Below are 15,676 nucleotides of genomic sequence, written 5' to 3' on the forward strand. Positions count from 1 at the left end.
GTTTTTTTCCTGTGAAAAAGTTTCTGCAGCTGCTTCTGATTCCCATCAAATAATCTTCATTGAAGGACTACTGAAAACTTTCATTGTTACTTTTAAGCAGCAGAAGTGGCTAATAAGCATCTTTAAAGACTCTGTTTTTCAGAAGATGATGAAGTTCATTACAAGTAAAAAATTCATTTACCATGTAATTTATGCAGCAGCTCTGGAGATATCCAGCTTATTAGTTCACAGCTCCTCTCTAGACTATTGTCTTCTGACAGAGATACTAATGAATAAATTGTTCCCATATCAGATGAAAATGCTTTTAGTCCTAATAAACAGGGTGCTCAGACTACTCTTCCTTGAATTTTGTTTATCTTTATCATCATGCCTTTATAATTTTTTTGACCTTAGATAATAAACAGATTCATTATTATGCACTCACTAATCACATGGTGCCTTCTGCTTGAATAAATTATCTTCTAGCTGACCTGGGAATGTGAAAAAATACTGTAATTTCTATTTGGCAGATGAGCAGCAAGACTAAGTGTCTCAAACCATGTGTAGCATTTTATGTAATGTGTAGCTAATGAAACATAGTTTTTTAAACACTGTTCTGAAATCAGTGCAGCACTACGCTTGAAGTGCTGAAGTTGCTCACCAAGGTGAAGCTGAAGTCTCACCAGGATGCTTGTGATATGTATCCTGGATGCATCAGGTTCCTCTCAACATTAATGCCACATGAGCTACAGCTATACCTGTCCACCACGTCCTTTAACAGTTGTATCGCAAGATGAAATGACACTGCAAACCATAAATCAAACTTCCAAGAGTGAAGGCCAACTTTGTCCCAGCTCTTCTCCAAGGTAATAAACATAAGGAGTGATCTCATGATTTCTATGATTAAGTTTAAAAGATTACCATGTTTTAGGCTAAAAACACCCACAGTCAGTAGAAAGACCTCTGAAACACAATTACAAAAACCTAACCATTTTCTGAGAAAACACATCTATTCATCAAACTTCAGAGCTCCTTCTGTTTTAGGATTGCTCATACAGCACAGGGTTGATAAGGAATGAGCAAAGATAAAAGATGAAATTCTGTTGTGGGCTGGGGAGCTTTCTTTCCAAAAGCAAGGAAAGCTTGTTCCTTGGAGCGTACCTAAGTCACTGAAGAAGAATCCATCTGATATGGAGGCTTGTGTATTATCACTTTACTGATGCACAACTCATCTGCCAGTTGCACAGAACATGTGATGCAGTCAGCCACATGAACACCTATTAACCTGCTGTCTGGGCAAGGACAGCTTACTACATTGTTCTGACCTGCCTTCAGACTAGAAACATTCAGAGACAATTCATAACAAATAAAAAAGTGGATTTTGCACAGCCTGATCAACTTCACAAACTGACATGTTGAAGGTACAGCATTTTTCCAGCTTTTCAGTGTACTTACCTTCCAACCCAGTCAACAGCTAACCCATCAGGATTAACTATGTATTTGAGATTCAAGTCAACTTCCTTTGTTGGATTGTTCCTACTGCTGTCAAATGTGGGGAGATAAGCACGTTTGATGGCTCCAAACTCAGAACCTTGTCCCAGAATGCTGAAGTACACAATACCTTAAAAAAAGATGACAAATGTCTAGTTAATTACATATTTTTCAAAAATTCTAATTTTTCTGAGGCTCTTATGTGAAGTTACCAGCCCCATTTATTTATGAGTAAGCTTGTGTTAGTGTGTAAATTCTAAAGTCATCCATCATATGCAAGATACATATCCAAAGTCATCTTGAGCTAGATTATCAAGAAATATATATCACATTTTTCAAGAGCAGAGGATCTTAGCTCTTTACACATGATTTTGAGAGTAATTTAGACTCTCATAAGCCTAAGGAGCAAGTGTGGCCCAGGACAGTGGCCCTGTGGAAAGAGCAAAGAAAGGGAACTCAAGGAATAAGCAAAAAAATAAGTTAATACAGGGATCTATTGCCATTTCTGCTTAGTATAAGTCCTTGCAAGGTTTGGGAACTGCAGAGGCAAAAGGAAGGGGTTAATAACAATCTTCTATTGCAGCATAATCCTAAAGAGCCACAATTCTACAGCTAAACTCACATTAAAATGAAAGGAAAACCAGATCAAAATCCAGCTAAGCTAAATTAAAGCACTAAAAGAAACCACATGATGCTGGAGAATGAGCAGAGGGGAGGGGCACATTCAATGGAGACCAGGCCAGTTGATCTAATCTGATTTTGCTTTCCAGTGTAAATTAAAAACCCATGCTGCAGAAATGCCTATTTTTAAACCAACCATTGCATGACTGAGTATTAGCATACTCACTCAGGCCTATCCCTTCAGGGTCCCAGTCATAATCCAGAGCTTGGATGCGCTCCTGGTTATCGATATAGTCGGAGTACTGCTCTGATGAGATGTTGTACCTTCGAATGCGCACATTATCTGGCAGCAGTAACAATGGAGGATTACCTGGAAACAATCATGAATTTACTTTCACGTATTTCTCATTTTAGAAAAAACAGATGAAAGTCATTTCTAATTAAAACTAAATGGGATTTTCACAAGTTGCATCTGTACAAGAAACAGAGGGAATCTACGGCCTCTCCTAAAGCTTCAGAGATACCCAAACTTCATGGCTTTCCAAAATTCATAAAAATTGAAATGCTTACCACTGAGGGTAGTATTATCCCTTTCACCATAGACCTTGCACAGACATAATTCCTTAAAAATTCTTAAAAATTATATTGTTGGCATATCATCACATCTCAAAACCAAAATGCCACTACACACTACGTAGTGGAAACACTATGTGATTCCACTTCTCCCTCAAAGTACAGCAAAAAATTTTGAAAATACAAATAAATTCCCAGTCCCTTAAGCCATAACATGTCCAACTTCTACCTTAAAGTTTGTGAATTCTAATGGCTCCATATTCAGATGAATGTTTTCCTGGACACAGTTCAATTCTGGGTTAGCCTGATAACATCCCATAATACCCTCATTTATGAAGGCTGTGAGATTGTATGACAAAGCAGGGCAGAGTTCTATTCTACAGAAACAGAACTTGGGCACAACAAATTTCATTGTTACCAGCTACAATCATATTATCTTCTATCACATAGCCTTCAATACTTTGTGTGTCTAGATGCTTCCTGAACAAAGCCTGTGAAGAAGGATGTCAAAGAACTGGATTTCTGACACAGGCACAAACAGGCAGCCAGGCAGAAACTGAAGTGTAAATGTCCTTTGCATTTCCAGCCTAACACTCAGCAGTAAATATTTGCTGAACTAGGCCCCTGGATGGTTAACCTGGAGACTCCATTTTCTTGTAGCATTTTTCATATTACAAATAATTTTTAGATTTCAAAACCTCCAGCAGCATGCCAGTTTGGTCACAGGCATTCTGTTCTGAAGACTTTACCATTTGACTAGGCACACCATAGGTCTATCACTTAGCTCTTAAAGCTGTTAAAGGGTAGCTACTTTTCTAGAAACAGTAGTGCTTTTAGTTTTTAGATAATGCTGCATGATTGTCACTTTTTTCTCTTTTCTTCACCTCTTTATTTTTATTATTACTGATATATTACTATTATTTTCTGACTCAACTCTGCCTATTCAAGCACTGCCACACATGGTAGTCACTGCACTGTGGTATGATAAAAAGCCAATGACTGATTTGAAACACTGGCCAAAGTCCTTCTGTTTGTGTGCATCAGTCCATGAATAATGAATGGCAACCTGTCATCAAACTGCCTTTGATTTATACCAGTTTAATGCAACTTTTTCTGAGGCATTATTTTGTTGAAAAAATCTAAACTTCAGGAATAGGCAACATTAATTTCCTTCTGATGACAACCACAGGACAACAGGTTTTTGTTTGCAGAAAATTTCAGGAGAAATGAAGGCAGGCACACAAATCAATGCATCATTTCTAATGTTTACAATTGGAAGCAGAGATGAGCACTTTCATTCCTAATTATGGAATAGGTGGAATACACAGATAGTATTATCTTTCAGAATAAGGTTTGGCTTTCATTATCCTCTTCTTATAAAACAGAGGATTACATTCATTAAGTTGCTATATAGCACCTGCTCTTTACAGGTGGCAGTCAATCTTGCTATCAGTTAACATACCATCAGCTGCACACTGTTTCCCTTGTTGATCACCCACGGACCTGAAGCCATCTGCACAGAAACATTCATAGCTTCCTTTGGAATTCTTGCAGTCCTGGGTGCATGTTCCAAAGATCTCACACTCATTGATATCTAGACACAAGAAGAGAAAAGATTCCTAAAACTTGTTTTCTTTCTTGTTCAGTCTCTAGGAGTCTCAGGGTGACCTCATTGCTCTATACAATTCCCTGAAGGGAGGCTGTGAGGTGCGGGCCGGTCTCTTTTACACTGCTTGCAGTGAGAGAAGCTGAGGAAATGGCCTTAAGATGAGACAGGGGAAATTCAGATTACATATTAGAAAAAAACTTTCACTCTAAGAGTGGTCAAGCATCAGAGTAGGTTGCCCAGGGAAGTGGAGTCACCACCCCTGGAGGTGTTTCAGATGTATCTTCATCTGGTGCTGGGTGATGGTTTACTGATTTAGGGGTTACAGTGGTGGTGCTGGGTTTACAGTTGGACTGGATATTTTTAAAGGCCTCTTCCAACCTTGATGATTCTATGCTGGTCATCTTTACTCCATGAAGTTGTAGGTTTGTGCCTTCCCCACATGCTCTAAAGATCAGTGACCTAATAAGTGATCCTTAAAATCAGCATCTATAACCAAACAGAACTCCCCATCACCCATCTGCTGTTTACCATGTCTTAACTACAGATTGCCAATAGTTACTCCAATCCTGCTTAACAGGTTTATTTTCAGAGATGCATTTTTGATCATGTATTTTTGTGTTAAATCCATAAGGCAAGACAAAAGATGAGGTATGACTAAAATGAGAAGCAAGAGCAAAGCTTTCTTGAAATGCTGAAGACACATAGTCCTCAGAAACTATATCAGCAGGCAGGAAAGGGAGGGGTGGCCTTGGACCATTTTAATAAAACCACACAAATTGTCCACAGGAGCTGGGAGAAACAAGCAGAAAGGTTCTCATGAAAACATGCTGAAACACCAACTGGGAAGGTACTATATCAAATGACCACAAACCATGGCCTTTGAGTAGACTCCTCACCACATTTTATCTGTATAAAATCCAGGGCAAAAATACGACACAACACACCTTTACTGTAGGTCTGTTCGAGAACAGAGCAGAAGGAGAGTATAACCTGCACTAAGTTTGTTTTCAATAATGAAAAAAAAACCCAATCACATTTCTATCCCTCAGACTGCAAAAATATGACAAAACCTATGGGCTGTAAAACAAAAACATATATACAGCCAACAAAAGCTTAAAAGAAGTCTTAACTGTGGAGCCAATTTTTTGTTGAATGAAGCATACATGTTAGAAAATATGATTCAGAGGCAGAACTTTTTAGGAAGCATCTGATAAATGCATAAAAATCCTGTTAGAATGTGAAAATGAGTGGTCACATTAGAATGATGAAGTGACAAGTGAACACTTATCAGCAAGCAGACAAATACCTTCACAGGAGTTGCGATTATTTTCACTGGCCTTGTACCCTGGCCTACAGGAACAGATAAAGCCTCCTTCATTCAGATTGGTACAGTTATGTTCACAGATATTTTCTGCACAAGTTCGCTCTGTTCCAGGATCTGAAAGGAAAAAAAAAAAAAAAAGAAAATTATACAATTATAACAAAAAAAATGAAGTGATAAGGAGAAGGTATATTAATTTTCATCATTATTACAATTAAAAATAGTTTTCAGATAGATTAAGTTAGTTTCCTTATCTTTTTTTTTAATTAAAATTAGAAGACAACAGTAACCACTGGTTAAGAAAGCTGTCAGGTAGTGAAGAGGGTCAGGAAAAGATCCATAATCATTAAAGCACACCTTGCTTAACAGAAATTACATTCTAAATTACCACCAATCTGCAGCAACTGCAGAATTTAAGAGATTTGAATCTAATGCCTAACTTTGCCAACAGGGCTCATTCTTATCCAGTGCTTTCTTATCAGCTGAACAAGACATACTCTCAACTGATATCAAGTATAACACAGGCCCTACATTATTAACATCTGGAAACTGGAGAGAAGATGGCATGTAGTTCATGCCAAACCTAATCTAAAGCCTACTGCAGACAGTACATGTCATTGCACAGAATGCACTGCCCTTTAAAACATTCCTATAATGGAAAAGCCAAGTGAGGGACAATAGTCTGTAACAGATAATGAAAATTATACATGTCTTAAAGTACATATAGAAATCTATTCGTTTATATATACTGTATATATGCATAAAATACTTGAGTAAAAACACAAACCTGTTATATAAGCAGAAAAGATAAATAGTATGCTTATTGGAAGATCATGAGGAAAAGATACAGACGTATAGCAAAAACTTTACATTAAGCTGATTATGTTCTTTTTACATACACATTCCAGAGCTGATTAAATTAAGTTTAAACAACTAATTTCATATACATGTAGAAGCATAAATTCATTGTACACATACACACACAAATATTCCATTTTCATTATAGCAGGTATTTGATGTTGGAAAGGCTCCAAATGTCACCATCTGATCTGTATTCACATTTATTCCCAAAGAGCTGAATGCAGACATCAGGTGGTGTCTGTTTCACACTGCTTCATTGCCTTTTTATACTTCTATATTTTCATCAAGTCATTGCATTGGGCTGTATTACCTAAAGACCATTGAGATGGTAATTGAAACAGAGAAACTGGCTGCTCCAAAATGGACGACACTATAGGCTTCTAAGTTATTTGTGTTTTGGAAATCTGCTAGATTGCAAATCACCCATGTAGCATTTGGCACACATTCACTTGATGCCATCACAGCCTGACAAATTGAAATTACAAGTGTATGCTCATATTAACACTCTGCAGCTGTCTATATATTGACATAAAAACTTAGGGGTTTGTTTTGGTTTTTTCTGAGGAATACCTCAGAAAAAGGTTTGGTTATTTTATGGAATACCTCTCATGTCAAAGTTCAAGTCAGAGCTTTATATTTAAATGGATGCTAGTAAATATATAATAAATAGTTCATAAAAGCTATACAGAGGATCTGAGAGGGCCAACAGGCAAAGGACTAGTGGTCCTTAAAGCATTCTGTGGTCATGTCTGTAAAAAGGGAAATAGAAGCATCTCAATATACTTTTTTTTTTTAACAGGGCTGGAGGAACATGTATCAGTTCAGAGTCTGCCTACTAATAACTCCATAGGTTAGTCTATTGCAATTATGGTTGAAATAGGTGGATGTTCTTGCCTCTGTAACACAACCTATTTCAAAACAAGATCAAAATCAATATCAATTTTTTTTTTTGGATGCATAAATACTCTAAGTCTAAAAATGACTGTGTTCAGAGCACTGAATTTCAGGGAACGATGAAATCATTCAAGCTGGAAAAGATCTTTAAGATCATCAGGTTGTATTATAAACCAAACACTGCCAAGACCCACTAAACCATGTCTCTAAGTAGCACATCTATATGTTTTTGGAAGACACACGCAAAAAAAATGAAAACAGAAGAGAATTAAAACAAAATAAACTAAAGTAATGAAAGAATGAAAACAGTAAATATTGTCCTTGCTAACTGAATAATCCTAGAAGAGACTCATTAAAAAACAATAAGGAAATTCACAGAGGCTACTTAAAAAACAATACTTCTTAGTATGGTATTAAGGAAAAAACCTTCATTGCTTTCAGTTTCAGAAATATCTATTTCAACAGCATTGTAATTTTGTATTTTATTGATATTATTACTTACTGCAGCCTATTTCATCAAAGTGGTCTCCACAGTCATCATAATTGTCACAGACATAATGTAGGGGAATGCAATTTCCATTACTGCACTTGAATTCTTCAGCTTTACAAGGTCTTGGTGTTGGCTCTCTACCTACAATCAGGAAGAGAAATATTCCTCTGTCACAGTTTAAACTATGAAGTACCAACAGACAGCCCTATTCCCTATTGCAAATGGGGAAGCTGATGCCATCTGGTAAAACAGTGGCAAGACTACTTTGGAAGTCTGCATAAAGTTAAAACCATAGCCAAGATGTAACACCCTGATTTCTAGTCACATATCCATGAATTGAAAGAAGTCTGCTGTTTTACAAAAAAGACAGAAGGAAAATTCTTTGTGTTAACATTTGACCAAACTTTCCTTTTAATAGTGTAAACGTATTAAGATCCTTTAATGATACACTTCATACACCTACTGCAGACTTCAAGAAATTACAGAGACATTAGTAAACTATTAACATTTAGAATATGTACAATAAAGCCAGCAAATAATATCATTAAGCAACTAAAAATATTATTACACTTGAAAATGTACAGCAGTCAGCGAGAACTACATAAGATTTCTGAGGGCAAAAACCTACTGAATATTAACAGAGCCACAACTTCAGGAAGTATTACCATTTGTTTATTTTAAACATCCCAGCTAGCCATCCCATCCCAATTTTACCATACAGCCAAACTCTTTCCTCTTCCTCCTTTTAGGCAGAGCTCACAATAAGATGAGCAAATATGTAGCTGGTGCTTATAATAAAATCTAGTATTGTTTGAAAATCATGCTCTTTACTTTTCAGACAAATGTTTCCCCATTTTTGCTACTTGTACAGAGAGCTATAAATACAAGGTACCAATAACCATAGTTAAAATTATTTCATAGTGAGCTCTTGTTTTCATTATCCAAGGTTAACTTTGACATCCCTTTGGTATTATTAAATATGAAGCACATCAAAATTACTGAAATTGATGCTCAGTTTTTGTAAACATACAGTGTTCCTCTTTCTCGTCACTCCCATCTCTACAGTCGTCCTCCTGGTTGCACAGCTCGTGACTGTAAATACAGCGATTGTTGTCGCACCGGAAACGGAACGGAGATTCACAGGCAATATCCACTAAAAGCACAGAGGTCAATCAGTCACATTTTGATACTTCAGGCCACTGGGTCACAAATCATTCATATCACTTTTCTCTTGGAACATCTATATGTTTTCTATATTTCAAAAGGTGAGGAGGCATTCAGACAAAAAAATATTTTCTGCGTATTTTGGTGATTGTATGTTAGGACATTACACTTTTTTTTATCAGAACATTTGGCCAAAGACGAATTCTCTAACTACATATAACACTGAGGTTTCTAGGTTTGTTTATGAAGAAAATTGACTGGAAATCCAACATGTTATTTAAGCGCATTACTGACAAAACCAGTTTAAGTAGCACCTCCAAGACCTAATTATTAGACCTCAAGTCAGGACTTAGCCATATTTACAAAGATATCCTGGCAACACTAATAGCTTTGGAAGTTCAGCACTTGTGACAATATACATTATCTGAATTAATCTTTTATTTCAAACTGACATTCTTATTTTTGATAACCAACTTGAAAAACGTGAAATAGTGAAGCTCATCTCTGATACACTTCTCCCTACTTTCATAACCACATATACAAACACAGTGAGATATACTGCCACAGAATGAAGTGAACTTGCATGCAGAGCAAAATTCTTAGCACTCATCCCAAAGAATTACAATTTATTTTCTAATTTATCTATTATATTTAGAGATTAAGCATATTGTTCATTTTAATATCATTTCTTTCTCTTACAGCAAAGATGAAGTTCTTCATCAGAGTCATCTCCACAATCATTATCCCCATCACATTTCCAGTATGGCTGAATACAGACATGATTTTTGCATTCAAACAGCATGGGTGGACAGTATGTACCATTAGGATACCGTGTTGCTGAAAATAAAAGAAAATTATTACATTTTCATTTACAATAAAAATGTTATGTTTTTTATGAAAAATAGTCAGTCCAACCCCATATTGTTTTTAAAAACACTTAAATCCATAATAGGAGATACTATATGAGGTGCTTCAAAAATGTACAGCAACAACAGGCTGCAAGGACTGATGACTTCTTCACAGCTTCAAGTAATTAATTCAGGTTTAAATGAAGAGTGAAACAAGTTATGTTAGACAAGCTTTTGAAAATAAACAAATTAATTTAACAAATGCTACTTGAATTTGTATTTGACAAATCTAGTTCAATAAGAAAGAACCTCACTGGCACCAAACAGGAATGACTGAAGGAGCATGTAAGATATGCAATTTCAAAAGGAGTCATGCTGATATAGCAAAAAGCTCCCACTCATATTCTGTAAAAACTGTGAAAGGAACTTAACTAAACAAAAAAAAACCCAAAAATATTATTCTACCATCCAATATAAATAAACCATACCCTTGCCCTTTCAATGGCTTCTCATACATTTTATCCTCCATTTAAGAACAGTCACATGTTTTATAACTCAGGTTCTGAAAGACAACTGCTGTGATGTATGTCACAGGATGTGGTAACCATCAGAAAAATAAAGACAGTACTGTGCAGATGCTCTTTCTTACTTAAAGCACAGGTGTTAAAATTAAATACATGGAAAGATGTACAGAACTGCCCTGATACCAACATGAAGAGAAAGGAATTCTCCCAAGTACTGAAGCCTAAGATCATGGGAACAGGTGAGTCAGAACCAGCACATCAGTATCACAAAAAGCCGATGTCAGTCAATGCAGATAGAGCACAGAGGGAATATTTTCATTCCAACTGGGAACAATACTTTCTGGGTAAACAGCTGCAGCTGTAGATCCAGGCAAGCTACAGACATTTTTTTCACAGTAGATCAATATACCAAAGGAAAACAGAAATTATAAAAAAGTGTATTATTTCCTTGGGTTCACTGACACTTTAGGACACTTTACACTACTTTGAGTATTATAGAAAACAATCTCATTAGAAACCTTGTTAGAATTTAGTACAACTGAAACAGTTTGGTTCTTGCAGTGCTCAAGGGATAGTGAAAAATTTTAATTCAATCACATGTGTATCTTCTCCTGGACTTGGTAAACACATTCATTTCCTACCATTAAGAATGTGTTTACAATCAGTATAAGATACAGCAACACATTATTATGTTAAAATGCTGATTCAAAATATTATGCTTATCCTGAATTTTTACTAAAATCACTGAGCACTGCAGAATTCTATATCTCTAAGGAGTCATTTCACTTAAAAATAGGGAAAAGTGCAAATATCCCTGGAAGTGAGCACAATGAGCACCAACTGCAAAGCTTATAACTCACGACAAGTTGCTTCATCAGAGAAATCAAGGCAGTCTGCATTTCCATCACATCTGAAGCGCTCTGCAACACAGTGTCCACTCTCACACTGGAAATAACCTGGATGGCAGGTTCTCAGCTCTGAAAAGATTAAGAAGTAACTGTTGAAAGATCTTCTTGTTCAAAGACAGAAAAACTTTTTATATTTTGAAAACAATCTTCTAAAAATGCTGGAAAATCTCAGACTACAAAAACTGTGGTATTCTCTATTTTTGGTGGAGTGACTAACATGACAGGGTGAACTTTAGTTCTTTAAAGATGCTTCCCATAAAAGATCATTTTGCAGAATAATTTATCACATTAGAAACAAGAGTGTGAACATGTAAGAGGCAGCATTCAGAAAACACACACCACAGTCACGTTCATCTGAATTGTCCTCACAGTCGTCATCGTGGTCGCAGATCCACCGGGAAGGAATGCAGCGCAGGTTGTCACAACGGTATTCACTTTCTGTGCACTCACGAGGACCTTCATTTAAAATCAATGTACACATAGGAAAAGTTTACCAGATGTAGAGTTAAACATCCACACCTATCTCACTGAACCAGACAAAATGTGGGCAGAGGTAAAATCTTAAAAATTTAATTATGTTAAAACACCATTACCCCCAATTACTCTTTAAATATGGAAGATATTCCATGTCCCTCTTGACACAGAAAAAAGGAAAATCACTGCAGACTTTGTTTCAAAACAGAATTATACAGAAACTTTTAATTTAAATAAGAGAAAAAAGATCCATTATTATTGTTTAAGAAACTATACATTTGCACACAGGATAAAATTCAAATGTCACTTCTCAGTGGAAAACAGGAATTTGTGTTATTGTGATGACTGGATGGATTAGTGGTTTTATGCATCCTTTATATCAGCGTGGTACTTCAGCAAATAAAAGAGATGCCACCATATAAAACAAAGAAGGGTTGCACTTGAGAGCTGCCTTGTTCTCATAAAAAATAAAAGGATATTTAAGTCAAAAGTGGAACTGTATAATTATGAAGAAAACATGAACTCACTGCAGTTATGCTCATCAGAGTTATCTCCACAGTCATCATCTCCATCACACTTCCAGCGCAGCGGGATACATCGATGATTGTCACAACGGAAATCTCCAGAAGGATTGCAAGTCATCTCCTCTGAAGTGTAGACAGTTTGACAACAAAACACCACACATTAGCATAGTCTATGCCCAGATACATTATTACTGAGGACTTTCAGGAAATCTGAGTGTATGCAAATTGGAGCAATATTCTAGGCACAAAGTTACATTGAAATGACCTTCTCCAAACTCACCACAGCCTTGTTCATCACTGTTATCTCTACAGTCATCATTCCCATTGCACACTGCCCACAGTGGTATGCAACGGTAGTTGGTTCTACAGCTGAACTGTGTGTGATTGTCACATCGATAAGCAGGTCCCACTGAAAGAGGCAGTTGTCAAAATTAATTGTATTACTTAGTCATTAACCACCCTCCTTGCTTTTCTGCCTCTCCTAACCTTTTATGATTTACAGTCAATTATTTTGATTAAAAAGAGCTATCTGATAATTTTAGTATTGTAAAAGAGCATTAAATGAATCTGATTTTACTATCTTTTCCAATCTATGCTGCTTGTATTCTGTATTTGCTACAAACCCATCACAGGATCAAATCACACTCAACTCACTGTGTTTGTCCCTAAACTATTCAGAGATGGTGAAACTGGCAATAGCCCCAAATGTGGAAGCCAGAGGAGGCAGCTTGTCCTCAGATGGCAAAAACTTCATCACAAGTTCTTGAAGATGCCCATTAGTTCAGAGAGACATGCTAGAGCACACAGAAAAATCCTAGCATCAAGAAAGTGTGAGATGCTGCCAGTTTCTGATAATCTAGCCAGCATATATAGGCTTTCTCTTCTTCAAGAATAAGTAAATAGTGAATTATCACATAGTCTCTACGTTTTCTAACACTCTTTACTACACAAATACAATTAGCTTGCAGAAAATACTCCTTTCCAATGAACTTTCAATCTCAGGAAAATTAAATTATGTGGTTCACTCCACTTCTAGTGCACTTCAATGTAGGCATTTTACTACAGCTGTGTGCTTACTGCATTCGTGGAATGGCTCATCAGAGTTGTCACCACAATCATCATCCACATCACACTTCCAGGACTGTGGGATACAGCGGCCATTGTCACATTTAAATTGGCCTGGGGGACAGGTTCTACTGGCACAGTGAGCACTATCTTCATCTGAGTTGTCACCACAGTCATCCTCTCTATCACACTGCCAGGCTTCTGGGATACATCGTTTGTTGGCACACTGCCACTGATGAGTTTCACACTGGTGATTGGCTGAAAGAATACAGATCAGCTGTTAGGATACTGAAACTCAGAGAAATCATCTGCTGCTGTTATATCAATTGAGCCCTGACATTTACATCAACAGTTAAAAACAAAGCCACAAAGAAATTTAAAATGTCATATATACTTGCCCAGTTAAAGCAGTTAAGGTGCACATTTCTAACATCACATGTCACATTTTCCCCAGGTATCTTCAGACAAGCTCACTAAGGCTCTACAGTTTTCTAGGAGCAAAACATATACTACTTTCTCCTAAAGCAGAGGGAAGTAAACCCAGCATTCAACATGTTTGAGGCTGGGTCTCCCACTCACTTCACAGAGGAGCTAAGTGGCATTTTGGCTCTGGCCATGCTATCAGCTTAGGTGTGTATTGCCTGATGAGCCTGTTTCTCTACGAATGAACATGACAGAAAACATAGGAGAAGACCATCTAATATCAGCTGCACAACCTAGAAAAATATAGCCTCTATTCCCAAAGGGCAAAGCACTGAAAGGCGATATCAGCAGTGCTGGCAAACTGCGGTAGCTCTGAAAACAGAAGTCAAAACTTATCTCTACCTCCAGAATTTCTTGCCGTGCTCCACTCTACTACTTTCTTTTACATACACTGCCAAACTGTTCCAGAGAAAACAGTGTATTATAATTTCCATTAACGTTCTAGACCAAAGGATTCTGTTACCATGCACGAGATAACAAGTAAAGGAATTACATAGATCTAAACTGATTTTTATTGTACCCAGTATGTTATGCTGTACCCAGCATTACACAGCTGCCATACTTCTACTTTTAAATTCCCCTGTGGCACACTTAAAATCTTAGCTATTTGAAACTCATTTAAAATTGACATTTCATTTAATTCTGTCATTGTTAGAACCCTGTTGGAATGGAAGGCAATGACACAATCAGTTATATAACCACACTTCTTTCCCCTTTGCTTTACATTACTTGCTTGTAGCTGCCAGAACTACATTATTTAAAAAAAGAGAAGGAGGGATATCCTTTTTAAATTAGACATAAGTATGTGGAATAGCATATGTTTTTAAGGAGATAACATTATTCCACAAGCATAATTATGCTACATTTCTATAAGACTGCTATCACAAACTGCTCTCCAAAACAAATCTTCCCACATCAACTGGATTCTGTGCAATGCAGAGGATGTAATAATTTTTTCCCATCACACAAGTACAACAGAGTTACAATTAGACTGACCTGGGCATTAGGAAGGCCTAGACTCTTCATAATCACCATGGCTTTACCCAGCAAAAAACAAAGTGTGTCCTGTTTCTAATATTTGATATCTCAGATACTAATTTACCTCAGCGCAAATCTGTCTTGGAGGTATAGAAACTGTTTATGTTTTGATATAGTACATTTTTGCTGTCCTTTACCCTGCTTGCACAAAGGTGAATTGCTCCAGCAGGTGCAAGACTACAGAAGACTACATCTATCTATCTCATCTTTTTATCTTTGAAAAAGTTACAGTGATTATGAAATTTATATGTGATTACATGCTTTATACTGGCAAAACAGCTTAATTTATGTGCTGGAACATACCACAAAGTACAGGATCTTCATCTGATCTGTCATGGCAGTCCGGCTGGGCATTGCATAAGAAATGTGAACTTGTGCAGTTGCCATCATTGCACTGGAACTGCCCCACAGGACAGTAGCGGTGCGGGCAGGTTGGGGGCTCGTCTGAGCCATCTCGACAGTCCCTCTGCCCGTCACACTTCCACCAGATGGGAATACACCTACAAAGAGAAAACAGTGTGTTCTCTGCTTAGGATATAGCTTTGCAGATGTACAACCATCCTTTTACAGCACAAAAGACAGTCTCGTCTTAGTGATATTTCTTGAAACATCCAAAACATCTTGAATTTTATGCCTTCTATTTCATATGTCAAATGCTAATAAAATATGCCAGAATACTGTCACCAGAAACAGATGATAAACAGATGATATTGGTAGACCTCTAGAAGGAAGTTCACAGAAAATAATAAAGAATTAATTTTTATGTTTATTTGTGGTAATCCTCTCTGATATTTTTTAGATCAATCATT

At 36.8% G+C, this 15,676-nt stretch overlaps 1 protein-coding gene across 3 annotated transcripts in view; it reads right to left on the reverse strand.

Annotated features, from left to right (window-relative positions):
• LRP2 (LDL receptor related protein 2) overlaps window positions 1-15,676 on the reverse strand; it is a 110,389-nt gene that overhangs the window by 12,146 nt on the left and 82,567 nt on the right. For all 3 annotated transcript variants that reach the window (XM_063162074.1, XM_063162075.1, XM_063162073.1), the window contains exons 55-67: window positions 15,171-15,367; window positions 13,359-13,604; window positions 12,562-12,690; window positions 12,285-12,404; window positions 11,623-11,739; window positions 11,236-11,352; window positions 9,703-9,840; window positions 8,870-8,992; window positions 7,852-7,980; window positions 5,580-5,711; window positions 4,127-4,258; window positions 2,318-2,461; window positions 1,435-1,600 (exon numbers count right to left, since the gene is read on the reverse strand). In XM_063162074.1, the coding sequence (XP_063018144.1) occupies window positions 1,435-1,600; window positions 2,318-2,461; window positions 4,127-4,258; window positions 5,580-5,711; window positions 7,852-7,980; window positions 8,870-8,992; window positions 9,703-9,840; window positions 11,236-11,352; window positions 11,623-11,739; window positions 12,285-12,404; window positions 12,562-12,690; window positions 13,359-13,604; window positions 15,171-15,367 (1,890 nt within the window). The remainder of the gene's footprint in view (window positions 1-1,434; window positions 1,601-2,317; window positions 2,462-4,126; window positions 4,259-5,579; window positions 5,712-7,851; window positions 7,981-8,869; window positions 8,993-9,702; window positions 9,841-11,235; window positions 11,353-11,622; window positions 11,740-12,284; window positions 12,405-12,561; window positions 12,691-13,358; window positions 13,605-15,170; window positions 15,368-15,676) is intronic.

The sequence above is a fragment of the Melospiza melodia genome, chromosome 8 (assembly GCF_035770615.1).
Source record: "Melospiza melodia melodia isolate bMelMel2 chromosome 8, bMelMel2.pri, whole genome shotgun sequence".
NCBI classification, from domain to species: domain Eukaryota; kingdom Metazoa; phylum Chordata; class Aves; order Passeriformes; family Passerellidae; genus Melospiza; species Melospiza melodia.